The sequence below is a fragment of the Oryx dammah genome, unplaced genomic scaffold (genome assembly GCF_014754425.2).
Source record: "Oryx dammah isolate SB20612 unplaced genomic scaffold, SCBI_Odam_1.1 HiC_scaffold_5, whole genome shotgun sequence".
Classification (NCBI taxonomy): domain Eukaryota; kingdom Metazoa; phylum Chordata; class Mammalia; order Artiodactyla; family Bovidae; genus Oryx; species Oryx dammah.
Genome location: NW_024070189.1, coordinates 47,017,895 through 47,032,594, shown reverse-complemented (window position 1 = coordinate 47,032,594; position 14,700 = coordinate 47,017,895). Strand labels below are relative to the sequence as shown.

General features: G+C 44.1%; 1 protein-coding gene across 2 annotated transcripts in view; it reads right to left on the bottom strand.

Annotated features, from left to right (window-relative positions):
- Positions 1-662: 662 nt before the first annotated feature.
- Positions 663-14,700, bottom strand: part of GLRA1 (glycine receptor alpha 1) — an 87,115-nt gene continuing 73,077 nt past the window's right edge. Inside the window, exons 8-9 of one of the 2 annotated variants that reach the window (XM_040239542.1) lie at positions 7,252-7,398; positions 663-1,050 (exon numbers count right to left, since the gene is read on the bottom strand). In XM_040239542.1, coding sequence (XP_040095476.1) covers positions 736-1,050; positions 7,252-7,398 — 462 coding nt within the window. In that variant the 3' untranslated portion in view covers positions 663-735. The remainder of the gene's footprint in view (positions 1,051-7,251; positions 7,399-14,700) is intronic. The other variant, XM_040239543.1, reaches the window with a different exon arrangement.

The following is a 14,700-nucleotide window of genomic DNA, read 5'->3' as shown; positions in this document are numbered from 1 at the left end:
GGTCCCCAGCCTGGAGGCGTGAAGATGACTCTCCATCCTCGGACCTCTGAATCGTCCCATCTCTTTAGTCACTCCCTTTCTCCTCTCCACCTTCTCCGATTTCTACCACCCATGCCTGGGCCACACGACCCCCTTGAAGCAGAGGCAAATGGCTTTTCAGCATGAGTCCACCTGGGCCAGTTTGAAGACAGGCATGGTGTTGGGAGGGGGTGTGATATGGGACACACCAGAGCAAGCTGATTTGTGACTGTTTTCCACTCTGGGAAAAATTGTCCATCACTTCTGTGACTTTTAAAAATTTAAGCAGTTACTAGGCTGATAGGTTAAGAAACAAGTCTTTTTTCTTGTGGTTTTGCATTAATATTAAGCATGAATATATATCATATATATTACATGGCTTCGCTGCTGCTCTGGGGCAGACTGTATTCTTCCAAACAGGAAAACTGCACAGCCCACGGACTCAAATTTTTGAAAGTGGTTTTTACCACTCCCCCGCCACTGCCCCCACCCCGAACCCTCCCCTTCCTCCCTGCCCCTCAGTTCCCATATTAGAAAAACCCCTCCCTCCCCGTGCCACCCCCACCCGAGGTTAAATAGACAGTGCCATATTCTAAGCCATGCATCGCAGCATTTGAGAGACGGCGCACGCGCACCTCGCTTCCCCTCCTCCTCCGGCCCTCGGATTCCTGTGCCCCTCCCATCTGCCCACTCGCAGCGACCCCCAGCCCAGACCCGTCACTGGTTGTGGACGTCCTCCCTGCGGACGATCTTGTAGATGATCCAGTAGAACATGTTGAAGATGAGGAAGGCCATGGGGAAGCCGATGCGGGAGATCTTGTCGATCTTCTTGGCCCGCTGGATGAAGAGTTTTCGCATCTCCTCCGGGGACTTGGATGGCGCCGGAGCGGGATTGGTCGTGTTGCTGTTGTTGGCGCCCTTGACCGAGATGCCGTCCTTGGCCTGAAGGCAGGCTGGGCCCATGCCGTAGGCCGAGAAGTTGAAGCGGCCCTCTCCAGCCTCATCCTCCTGGAACAGATTCAACATGGGGCTCTACTTAAAATAAGACAGGGGCTGGGCACCCTCCCTGCAGGCACTCCCCTGGGGGCCAGGCCGTGCCCATCTGGCTCGCCCTGCCTCCCAGACGGCACCACTCTAGGCCCCTGAAGGCTCTGTGGCTGGCTGGGGAGTTATGCCTTATAGAGGGGCGCCATCAAGTGCCGAAACAGATGCAAACCAGGGGATAGGTGTGTGGTGTGGAGTCTTGAGACCTGCGCGACGACCTTGGCTCAGTCACCTGTGGCTGTATGACCCTGGGGAGGTCACTTCCTCAGAAGACATCCTTCTGTGACTCTCAGGGTTTTTAATTTCATTTTTTCCCTTTAAGTGGGGATAAGATTCACTCCACTCCTTTAAGATGCTTTTCGATCATCAGAAGTTGTAGCTGAGCAGATACTCTGAATGCCGTTTTGTTAGAAACCCAGAGGACAATTTGGAAAGATCCCCTGCTTTGCCTCTGTTGCCTCCTTGCCCTCTCCCCCACCCCATCCCCCAGGCTTCTGTGTGTGGGTTTGGGGAGGGAGTGAATGGATCAGGAGCGAGCAAGGGCTGCAAGCCCGGGGACCACAGCTGCCTCTTACCTCCGTGTTCCCATAGCCCTGGCAGCTGTGACCTCAGACAGGCTCTGGATTTTTATCAAGATTTTCATCTGGAGTTTCTCAAGCCCTTCATCATTTGGCTCCAACTTACCTTTCCAGGCTCCCCTCCTCCCCTGCCTGTGCTCTGCACACCTGCCTGTTGTGTTGCACATTCTCAGCCATCCCTCATGCATCCCCACCTCCTGGCTGCATGCTCACTACCCAAGTGCCTGCTGCCTGCCCTGCTTCACTTTCCCCTTTCCTCATTGGATCAAGGAGATACTCTTGCCTGCTCTCATCACATCTGGCTTTGTGGTCCTTCCTTGTGAGCTCTGATGCGGTCCTCAGAGTCTCGCTGAGCTGCTGATTCCGTGTGTGGCTCTGGGGGGCTTTATTGGCTCACACTGCCAACTGGAAAGCAAGCGCTTTGTGGGCAGCTGCTCTGTCTTCTGCTTGTTCCTGTGCAGGGCAGTCTGGGGGCCCTGGTGTCTGTCCAGCTCTGCCTGTGCCACCCCAGCCTGGGCCTTCATCTGGGCTCGTGATGACCTCCAGCCTCGTTTCCCTTCGGCCTCCCATCTCCCCCAGCCCTGCCACCCCTCTGGGTTGTTATGACATAGATGTTATCCATCATCCTTTGCTTAGAACTTTTCTTAATAGGCTGCCACTGACTTGAGGATAATTAAAAGCTTTACATGATGACCTGGATAGCCCGTCTGTGGATCCTCTGTTTGACTTTCTGTGCCCTGTGGTGTGTCCATCTATTGGGAAGTGCCACACTCTTCTTGCAGTCTGCTCTGGTGGTTCTCTCTGCTGAGTCTGTCTCTCCCAACCCCGCCCCTGCTTCCAGCCCCTTCTTTTCCCTAACTAATTCCTACTCAGATGCCTTCCCTGAGCCCGAGGTTAGGCTCAATGTCCCTGATGTGTGATCCGTACATCAGGATTCTCGGCTTTTCCTTTTTTATTTTAAATCTCTTATTGCATTGTTTTCCTTGATAACGTCTGTCTCTCTCATTAGAGCATAAGCTCTATAAAGGCGAAGGCAAAGCACATCATGCTCACTGCAACCTCAACACTAGACATATGAATATATTTCCTGAGAAGGAGCTCAAAACTCTGCAAGTTTGTTGACCAAATGGTTTACTTGCATATCCAGTCTGTCCCAGCTTCCTTTTTTTAAAAAATTAATTCAAATTAAAATAGTGTTGTATTCCTAGCACCTGGAGGATTTGACATATGAATGCTCAAGACACCTTTCACAAACGAGTGAATCTGGTCCAACACCCTCATTGCAGGAAGTGAGGGTAAGAAGGTGGGCTCCAGTACCTGGCAGATGGGTGCTCAACCAGTATTTTCCTGAGTATATAATTATCCTCATAAACAGTAGAGGGTTTATGCCAGCACTGAGGAGAGGACTGGGGGAAGCTGGCCAAGTGACTGGACCCTGTGCCTGGGTGTGGGGCTGGGTCTGACAATCTTGTTTATCGCTCACTCTAGCAATACGGTGGGGCGGATGGGAGGAGGGTGTGCTTGAAAATGTTTTTTCGCTGGGGTCTAGTTATGCAGGCGGAGACTCAAAATTAACTTTCTGTATTGCTTTGGGCAAATTATTTTCTGCCTTCTTCATCAGTTAAACATGAGAGGGGAGGGGATGGATGTGTGGAGGCCTCATCTGGTTAGAAGGTAATCAATTTTACATTGTATCCAGGAGAAAGGAAATTCCCTAGAGATAACTGGACAAAGCCTGCTATTCCTATTTGAGCCAGCAGATGGCAGGCAACGAATGCCTAACTGCTTCTGGAGCTGCGCGGGACTGGAACAGGGGAAATCCCATCGAAGCCAGGGAGGTTGGTAGTGTGCCTGCCCAGTTGGGCTCACAGAGGTTTCCTAATAATCTGACTAATGAGGCTGGCTGGGGAATTCTAGGACCAGATGGTTTCTGCCCAGCAAATGAGGTAACCTGGGAGGGTGGTGGGAGTCCAGGAGCCCGGCCAAGATCATGGGCTCAGAGAAACTCAGGCATGTGGCTAGTTCCTCTTCACTCACCCTCTGGGGGTTAAAACCCCCTCTGCAAACTGTCCGCTAAAGGGAGGTTTCTGCAGCCCAAGCTAATATATGGCCAGCCTGCAAGCCACATCCACAGGGCCTTACTCCAAAGGAAGCTGTTTTTTATGGTGAGCCCGATTCTGCGCCTTCAGTTTCTGACATCTGTGCCATGTTCAGAGCCTGTGAGCACAAGGTCACACTAATTCAGATGCACACCAGGGGCCAGGCAGGAGAGACAGTGATGAAGTGAACTGGGGCCGTGGACTGCGTTCCTTACCTAAAGGCATTTGCAGTGAGCCTGTACCATGTGGGATGTGAGTCCAGAGGAACCAGAGGCTGTGATGTTTTGAGTGAAGCTGGAAGTGTAATCACAGGCACTTCATTGAACGCTGGCACTTCATTCCAGATTTTTAAGATACTGCTGGTGAACTTAAAGATATTTGCATGGCAAATCTGACCTTCTAGCTACTAGTTTGGCCTCTGCCTTGGGGTAAATCTTAGTTCCTATTTAAGATCTAATAAATGCAGGACTATTTTTATCTGCTTCAGGATGGAGACGCTGATAAACAGATAAGCACCTGGTGGTGTGTGGTCAGTGTTTTTGAGATCAGCCGTGGGTCTCGGAAGGCCTCTGTGTCTTTCCCATCAGTGCCTTCAAAATCCTGGTCACTTTCCCCTCCTCGTTGTCATCCTCTGCACAGGAGGAGTGGATGGGACCCTCTCTGAGAGCTCTTCCAGAACCAACATGCTGTGAGAGAATGAGGAAGGGACCCAGCAGAGGAATCTGATCAAATCTGCACAGTGGCCTTATTCACATTTTACCTGTCCAGAGACAAATTTTGTTTCCTCTAATACGTAAAACTGGTGGGCATTTGGCAAGGATGGAGGCAGCCTTTGCAAACACTAGGTCCCACAATGTTACGTATCTGCAAGGGGCTCCATTCACATTTTAGTCCATGCACAGAATGCCTGCTGGAGCTATGCAGGGCACAGTCTAGTGATCTGGTACCAGTCAAGTATTTTGGACATAGTCTTCCCATGTAAGCATCTCTGTGATAAATTATTGACATTCTTTTTGTAGAGGGAAATGCAGAAAGCTGCTAGCCCCTGGTCGGGGAAAAGGGAAAATAGAAGTAAATCCCAGAGAAAGTTGTGTTTGGTCAGTTCCTTGCTTAGATTGTGTTAAGAATCAGAGGCTAGGTATCTGATGGACAGTAATGGAAAGACTAAAACCAGGATCTTTTAAGAAGTCCTGTCGGGCCAGCTGCACCCAAGATGTTTGCTTCCCTCTTCCAGTGCAGCTTTTATCCTAACTCTCGTGGACAGCCTCTGTCTCGGAACGTCTGCCTGCCGCCTGCGGTAAACTGCTAGAAGTTAATTGAATCAGATTGCTGATGTTTAAGAAACATACTGAGGGAAATGTGTGCCTTTGGAATCGTTTTAATTCCTGGTACTTGTGTGGCAGGAACATAACTTAAAGCTATGTTGGGATCTGATTTCATCTTTCACCAGTCCCCCACTGTGCCCATTTTACAGATGTGGATGCGGGTCCCTAAAAGAGGCTAGCTGAAAATCACATAGCAAAGAGAACTCAAGAGGCAGAGTCCTTTGTCCCAGCAATTGCGGCTGGGTAGACAGCTGCTCTCAGTAGGTCAGTGTAAAGCAGGTGGGGCCTACGTGTGTGGTGTGGCCAGTGTTTGAGTTCTTGGCTGCCCTCGTCTATAGCTGGAAAAGCTCCCAGGCAGCCTCTCAGTCTGCAACATCTCCTTTTTTTATTCCATTAGTTTTGTTTTATTTTATTTTATTTTATTTTTTATCCCTTTGTCCATTTGTTCAGCAAATTCCTATTCCACATTCACTATCTATCAGGCCTTGTGGTAAACACCAGGGCTATATCAGTAGTACTGAGCAAGAGTAGATGTGGTCTCTGACCTGATGGAACTTACCATTCAATGGATGGTGCGCATGAAACAAACTCCTGATTGAATGTGCAGTTATAACTCGTGTCTAGAAGGAAAGAAACTGAGTACTGACTTGGCTGACATAAAGTGTCTTTGTGCATATCAGATGAGTAGTACCCCCCTGCTCTGGGTGTCTGAATTGGGATCACTTCCTCTGTCTGATACAGTCCACACCAGGGCAGGACCTAAGAGAAGAGAGCTTCCTTGGCTGGGGGCCCTTGGATACAACCTGCATGATCACACTTAACAGCCTGGCATCAGCACCTCAATACAGGGCCTGCACCTTGACTAAGGTATCAGGGAAAGATGCCATATTGAGAACTAGAAAATGAGCAGGTTCATACCAAGCAATGTGCACTGGAAGAGCAACCAGTCCACTGGAAGAGCAACCTGGGTGGAGAGATCAAGACACCTGAAGTCCTGTGTGTGTGTTTGAGGAACTATGAAAAAAGCCAGTGTGGATGGTGCTCAGAGAGCAAGGGGAAAAGTGACATGAAGATGAGACTGGAGAGAAAAGCAAGTCCTCTGATCCCTAGGAGAAAGGTCTCCTGGGGGCGTGGTTACAGACTTGGGTATGGAGCTACTTTGCTCCCGCAGAGTTAACCGAGGTTGGTGACTTTTCAGAGGCGGTCTGCCAGGTATGTCTGTTTTGTTTTGTTTTTTTTTTTTTTTTTTGCTTCACCACATGGCTTGCAGAATCTTAAGCATATGGGATCTTAGTTCCCTGACTGGGTATTGAACCCCAGCCCCCTGCAATAGAAGTATGGAGTCTTAGCCACTGGACTACCAAGGAAGTCCTTGCAAAGTATTTTGTTTCTTTCTTTTTTTTTTTTTAACTGCCTTTCTTCATTAGGACTCAAACTTTTCAAGTATAGTAATGTACTATTTTCTTTTCATAACCCTAATGACAAGATATGGAGAAGGAAATGGCAACCCAGTCCAGTATTCTTGCCTGGAGAATCCCAGGGACAGAGAAGCCTGGTGGGCTGCTGTCTATGGGGTCGCACAGAGTCGGACATGACTGAAGCGACTTAGAAGCAGCAGCAGCAATGACAAGATAAATTTGGTATTATTTGTATATTTTAAATGCCTACTTTAATATTTAATTTCAAAATATTTCTTTATTCTGTCTCTCATAAGGGAAGAGAATTCACTCCAGGGGAAGACCTTGCAGCCTGCCTCTTCTTGAAGGTAGGAAACAAAGGCCCAGAAACTGGACATTCTACTCTAAGATCTCATGTTCTGTGATACCAGTCGCTTCTGGAATCAGGCCCATTGAAACAGTGCAGCCTACTCTTTTAGAAAATACCAGCAAACATCCTACAGCCTTCCATGCTTTGGGTTTATAGCTAGTTTCTATCTTGGCTCCATCAGTGTTTGCTCCATCAATTCTGTCTTCAAGTGTAACCTGATAATTAGTGTTAGAAGAATAAGTGCCCAGAAACTCAATCAGGGCTTTATTTATGGGAGGAGAAACTAGGACTTGTAGGACTTTGATCCGTATTTTGTGCATGCTTTATCCACTGAGAAGAATGATACAGGAAAACAAGTATCATAAGACAAGGTTGCCCAGAACTCTTGTGTTTACCACCAGCATTGAGCCAAAGCCCTACCTTGTGATGTCTTCGCTTCCTCCTGAATCGGAGCAGCTCTTTGTGCTGCCGAGACACAAAGTTGACTGCGGCGTACTCAAGCAGGGCTGAGAACACGAAGAGCAGGCACACCGCCATCCAGATGTCGATGGCTTTCACATACGATACCTGGGGTGGAGGTGGGGGGAAGAACAAATGAGAGAACAGAGTAAAATGTTGAGTATGGCGGAATGTTTTCTGCTCCTTAGAAACCCCCTTCCCCATCATCTTTTGTTGTTTCCTCTCAGCTGGAAGGTACAGAAGGAAACAGATGAGAAATTCATCAAGAAGACTGGACAGAATATTGAAAAAAAAAGAACATGGTGCCTAGAAGAGCCCTAAAGAGAAGGGGGATGGTGTGTCCATCGTCAGTGATGGAATAGAATGTGGTGTTTAGACTGAAGGTGATAGGAGAATTTTTGCCTAATGGTAAAAGTAAGTGGAGGACATCAGTGAGAATGGCAGAGCAAGATCTTCAAAAACTCTCCCCCTGCAAAAAAGCAGTGAGGACTCTATAAAAAATGGTCAGAACCAACTTTTCTCCAAACTCCGTTAATGAATCAAAGTCTAACAGCAATCCTGTAAACATTTATTTGGGAAAATCAGTTGAATCCCAGTAAGAACAGCAGGCTTCATGGCATTCAAAATAACCCAGCTTTATTGAGATACAATTCATGTATCATACACATTTAAAGTATAGAAATCAATGATTTTATATCTTCACAATTATATACAATCATCATCATAGTCAATTTTAGAACATTTTCATCGCCTCAAAAAGGAACCTACTACCTTTTATCTATCATTTCCTTATTCCCCCAATTCTCTTCCTAGTCATGGACATTTTATGTGAATGTAATCATATAATATGTGGCCTTTCACTTAGCATAATGTTTTCAATATTCATCTATATCATAGTATATGTCAGCAGTTTTTTTATGGCCAAATAATAGTACTCTGTGTGGATATAACACATATCATTGATCCATTCATCAGTTAAGGACATCTGGATTGCTTCTACCTTTTGGCTTTTATTAGGAATAATGCTGCTATGAACTTCAGTTTTTCTGTGGATGTATGTTTTTATTTCCTTTGTGATGTTTTAAGTTGCCCTATTCCCATCATCTCATGTGGGGCTCTGTGCTAGTCTTGTAAAGCAACAGCCTGCAGGCACAGTGAACACCAGTATCCTGATAGCCATTGGATGGGGCAGAAGAGAGTAGGAGCTTCTTTAAAGCTGTGTTCTCAGGGAATTGTTACTTGACCTGTTTTCCAGTTCTCTGAAGGAGACCACCCACAAGACTGTCTTTATTTGACCTGACTTGGAGCTGTCACAATGTGAGCAGCTTTTTCCTTGAGGGCATTTGTTGAAAACAGTCATTGGCAAGTGTTGAACATTACATCAGCCTCAGGCAGTTGGTAACAGTTGAGGCAAACAATTGGTTGATCAGAAAGAATAAAAAGAAAATTTGGGGAATGAGCTGTCCATAAAGCTATGATATATTCCTAGGAACCAATGTGCATTTTTAGGCCGATATGCATGTCCGGAGTGACTTGAAAAGGCTCTTAGCTGTCAACTCTGAATAAGCAGAAAGTAAAGGCTACAGCAAAGTTTTAAACTGCTTGGCTCAGTGATATGCCACATTATATTATGTAAATGTATGCTGCTGCTGCTGCTGCTAAGTCGCTTCAGTCATGTCCGACTCTGTGTGACCCCATAGACGGCAGCCCACCAGGTTCCGCCATCCCTGGGATTCTCCAGGCAAGAACACTGGAGTGGGTTGCCATTTCCCTCTCCAATGCATGAAAGTGAAAAGTGAAAGTGAAGTTGCTCAATCGTGTCCGACTCTTTGCGACCCCATGGACTGCAGCCTACCAGGCTTCTCTGTCCATGGGATTATCCAGGCAAGAGTACTGGAGTGGGTTGCCATTACCTTCTCCATGTAAATAGCTCAGTTCAGTTCAGTTCAGTTGCTCAATGTAAATGTATAATTTTTATCAAAAAGACTTAAGATATACAAAGCAATAATAAAGTATGGTGAATGCAATGTACTGAATGTTTATGTCCTCCCAAAGTCTTATGTTGAAATCTCATCCCAATATGATGGCATTTGGAGATGAGATCACTGGGAAGTAATTAGGTCATGAGAGGGGAGCCTTCATGAATGGGAGCAGTGCCTTTATAGAAAGAGTCCAGAGAGCTAGCTTACTCTCTTTCTGCCATGTGAAGATACAACAGTAAGTCAGCAGTTTGTAACTGGAAGGGGATCCTCACCAGAACTAGACTACCCTGGCACCCTGGTCTCAGATTTCCAGCCTCCAGAACTGTGAGGCAAACTTACGCTATTTGTAAGCCACCCAGTTTATGGTACTTTGTTACAGAAGCCTGGATTGATTAAGTCAGGCCCATACAAAGGAGAAAATGCAGTCAAAAAAAGTTGTGCCCAGATATTGGACTTAATACACAAAGACTTTAAACCAGTTATATTTTTAATATGCTCAAAGAACCAAAAAAACCTTGGCTACCCTGCTAAAGAAAAGTATGGGAACAAAGTCTCACTAAGTAGAGCATGAGAAGCTATGAAAAAGAACCAAATAGAAATTCTAGAGTTAAAAAGTAAAATAAGTGAACTGAAGCTTTCACTGGAGAGAATTAAGAACATATCTGAGTGGACAGAAGAAAGAATCAGTGAACTTGAGGTTATCCTGTCTCAGGAACAGAATGAAGAACAATGAACAGAGCCTCAGAAACATCAAGTGCACTAACCTGTGTCTGATGGGTGTTTCTGAAGAAGAGAGAGACAGAAAAAGGCAGAAAAAATATCTGAACAAAAAATGGCCAATGTTTCCCCAAATGTGATGAAAAACACTAATGTACACATCAAAGAAGCTAAATGTCCCCCAAGCAAGATAAACACAGAGAGCCACGCCTAGACACACCATAATCAAACTGTCTGAAGCCAAAAAAAAAAAAAAAAAAACCCACCAAGAATCTTAAGAGCAGAAAGAGAAATAATTCATCATGTACAAGGTATACTTAGTAAGATTAACAGCTGATTTCTCGTTAGAAACCATGGGGTCTAGAAAGCAGTGGGATGAAATTAAAGATGATCTAAATGAATGGGGAGATATTCTGTGTTCATGGATTGGAAGACCTAATATTGTTAAGATGTCAATACTCCCCAAGTTCCTATACAGACTCAATGCATTTAAAACTAAAATTTGTTTTTATTGTTGATGTAGAAATTTATAAGCTGATCTTAAAATTTATATTCATGTTTATATGGAAATGCTAAGGAGCCAAAACGGGCAAAACAATCTTTAAAAAGAACAAAGGTGAGGACTCACACTCCTCAACTTCTAAACTTACTATAAAGCTATGATACTCAAGAGTGTGATGCTGACATAAAGATAAATGTGTGTGTGTATGTATATATCAATGGGATAGAATTGAGAGTCCAGAAGTAAACCCATATTTTGGGGTTTACTTAGTCAAAGCCTTTGTCCAATTGACTTTTGTGAAGGATATGAATTCAGTGGATGGAAAGAATAATCTTTTTAACAAACAGTGCTGGGATAACTGGATATCCACATACAAAAGAATGATATCCTTCCCTCATTTCATATGCAAAAATAAACAAAATAGATTGAAACCCTATATTTAGAGCTAAACGATGTAACTCTCAGATGGTAAAGAACCTGCCTGCAATGTGGGAGACCTGGGTTCGATCCCTGGGTTGGGAAGATTCCCCTGGAGGAGGGCATGTCATCCCACTCCAGTATTCTTGCCTGGAGAATTCCATGGACAGAGAAGCTTCCTGGCAGGCTACAGTCCATGTGGTTGCAAAGAGTTGGACATGACTGAGCAACTAAGCACAGTGCGTGAAATTCCTAGAGAAAATGTCCATGTAAATCTTTATGATCTTGGATTAGGCACTGGTTTCTTAAGTATGATACCAAAAGTACAACCAACAATAGAAAATTTAAATTAACTTCCTCAAAGTTACAAACTTTTGTGCATAAGGAACATTTTCAATCAAGGGAAAACCTGTAGAATGGGAAAAAATATATGCAAATCATGTTCTTAAGAGTTTAAAATCAATAATACACAAAGAACTATTATAACAATAAAAAGAGAAATGCCCCAATTAAAAAATGGGTAAAAGATTTGAATAGATTCTCCATAGAAGATATAAAAATGGTCAATAAGCACATGAAAAGATGCTAAATATTATTAGTTATTAGGAAAATTCAAATAAAAACTACAATGAGATAGCACTTCACATCTATTGAGATATTTATAATCAAAGAGGTAGAATAACATTAATGAGGATGTGGAAAATTGGAACCTTGGCAGTATTATAAAGTGGTATAGCCACTTTAGAAAATAATTTGGCATTCCTCAAAAAGTTGAGTATATACCTATAACTTATATATAATATATAGTATATATTGATATAAGGACTATAATGTACCTTATATAATAATATATATAATAATATATCTTTAAGAGTTAAAAATATGTCTGCACAAAAACTTACACACAGGAAATGCTTGTTCACAGCAGCATTATTTAAAACAGGCAAACATGGAAATAACCCAAATGTCCATCAACTGATAAATAGATAAACAGATTGTGATCTATACATGCAACAGAATATTACACAGCCATAAAAAGAAATGAAGTAGCGATACATTCTACAACATATGTAAACCTTGAAAATATTATGCTAAATGAAAGAAGCCAGTCATAAAAGTGCACATATTGTGTGATTCCTCTTAGGTGAAACATCTAGGATAGGCAAATTCATAGATGTGGAAAGTATATGAGTGGTTGCCAGAGGCTGGTAGGAGGGGAGAACACGGAGTGACTGTTGATGAATATGGGGATTCTCTGTGGGGTGATGAAAATGTTCTGGAATTAGACACTGCCGAGGGTATACAACTTTGTAAATATACTAAATGCCACTGAATTTTATGCTTTGAAAGAGGCAAGAATGTCAGGTTGAGTGTTATTAGTAAATGGAGCCCACTGTCAAGGCCAGTGTTAACAATGGGTAGAACAGACTGTTGAGTCTAGAGTCAGTTATAAGTGAAGGGGACTGTGGCGTAGACTATTCATAGAGAGAGGAGCAGCATGTTGAGCCTAACATAAGGAACAGGAAGCAAGATATTCCTCCTGCTGTTGCAGATGAACAGAGCAGAATGTGCTGTCAGCTGGTAACAGTAAACAGAGAGTTTGGTTTCAAGCTTTTATAGTAAATATAGCAGAATGCAAAGTCTAGTTTTAATGGTACAAAGGGCACATTGTTGAGTTTTCTTGTGAGGATGGATAGAGGAGAGAGTGGTGTCTAGCATAGATGACAATTGAAGTAGAATGTCATGTCTCACATTAAAAGTTAATGGAATAGTCAGTGTCATGAAAAACAAAAAAAACAGTGGGGAGACTCTTCTAGATTAAAAGAGTAAACTGTAAGCAATGTGGGGTCCTCACCATGTCTACTGATGACAGTTTTTGGACCATTGGGAAAATGTAAAGGTTCTTTAAATTTTGATGAAATTATGGAATTATTTCTAATTCAGTGATATTATTGTATTAATGTTAATTTTTTAGTTGTGGTAATATGTAATCATTAGCCCTTATTTAGAGGTGAATTGTCATGCTGTAACCTTCAAATGATTCCGTAAAAATTGCATCTATCTACCTGCTTACCTAGAGATAGACAATGTGGAAAATGATAACTGGAGTTGAGGTGAAGGCTACTAGGTATTCGTTGCATATTCTTCCAACTTTTCTGCATCAGAACAGAACGTGAAGTTCCGTATTCATTGCACATGGTGCAGAACGCTGTATTTAGCATAAGGCGGAAGGGGGCAGAGTATGGTTGGTGTCTGGCATTACTAGCAGAGCGCCATGTTGGGTCTTCCCTATAGCTCAAATGGTAAAGAATCTGCCTTCAGTGCAGGAGACCAGAGTTCGGTCCCTGGTTTGGGAAGAGCCTCTGGAAAAGGGAATGGCAATCCACTCCAGTATTCTTCCCTGGAGAATCCCATGGACAGAGAAGCCTGGGAGGCTACAGTCCATGGGGTCACAAAGAGTTGGACACGACTGAGCAACTGAACACACACATGTTGGGTCTGGTGTTGAGGAATGTGGAAAGTGGCTCCAACGACTGTGGTGAACATAGTGGGAAACAGCGCTAGAGCTCGATACAGGAGAGTAAAGCAGATTGAGGCGTCGAGCGCTCATAGCGGATGGGGCCGAGTGCTGTTACCTCAAGTGTGGGTGAGTGGAGGAGCGTGTGGCGTCTGGCATTAATAGTAAATGAAGCAGAACATTCCGTCTAGTGTTAAATGTGAATTAAACAGAATGTGAGGTCTAGTGTTAACAGTGAAAGGAACAGTGCTGCATTCACCGTCAAGCTGACGGGAGGAGGATTAGCGTCTGGCGTTGGTATGAATGCAGTGGGATGCTGCGTCTGGTGTGAGAATGGAACAGAAAGCTGGGTCTAGCACGGAGTGCGTGGAGCAGAATGTGTATCTGGCATTAGCAGTGTGTGGAGTGAAATGTGCTCAGTGTTAATAGTGAACAGAGCAGAATATGGTTCAAGAGTTAATAGTGAAGTTGGCAGAAGGTGGGGTTTAACGTTGGAAATGTCAGAATCAGACTGAGGTACTGCAGAAAAGAGTATCACAGAGCAGGCACCGGACGGCTGTCTTATGAAGGACCTGCTGGCAAGGTTGGCCTTTGGTTGACATCTAGAACTTGGATTTTGGGCATATTCCCACTTTCCCTAACTGATAAGCATGCCCCACCATGTTTTGACCACTGGTATAAACAGTGTGGTTTAAGCTGAACACCTGCTTTCCTCTTTGGAGTCTGGGATTTGGGGGTGTGATGGGCAGAGGGTACTTGTGTAACCAGCACCTAATAAAAACCTTTGATACTGAATCTTAAATGAATCTCAAAACAATTTCTCTCTTTCTCTGGGCAGAAACTTGTCACACGTATAGCTGTATTTTTGTTGCTGGGGTGAGAGTGAGCTCTGTGTGGTCCCTCGTGGGATGGAGAGAGTGAGGAAGCTTGCACACGGATCCCTCTAGACTCTGCCTGTGTCTTTTTCTATCATCTAGCTATGCATCCTTAATCTATGGATTAAAGATAATGTGTATCCTAATCACTCTAAGGAATCTTAGCTGTGAGTTCAACACTTTGTTGAGTCTCCGAGTCCTATGAATCTTTGTATATGGTGTGGTCTTGAAGACCCCAGACACACAGTGCCATTGATGGTGAAAGGAGTGGAATATTGCCCTTAGCACTACTGTGAAGCAGCTGGAGGAAGTGGAGTTGAGTGTTAATAGCAGATGAAGCAGAATGTGTCTCTAGTGTTGGTAGAGAATGGAACAAAATGTAGTTTTCTGGCAACTGTA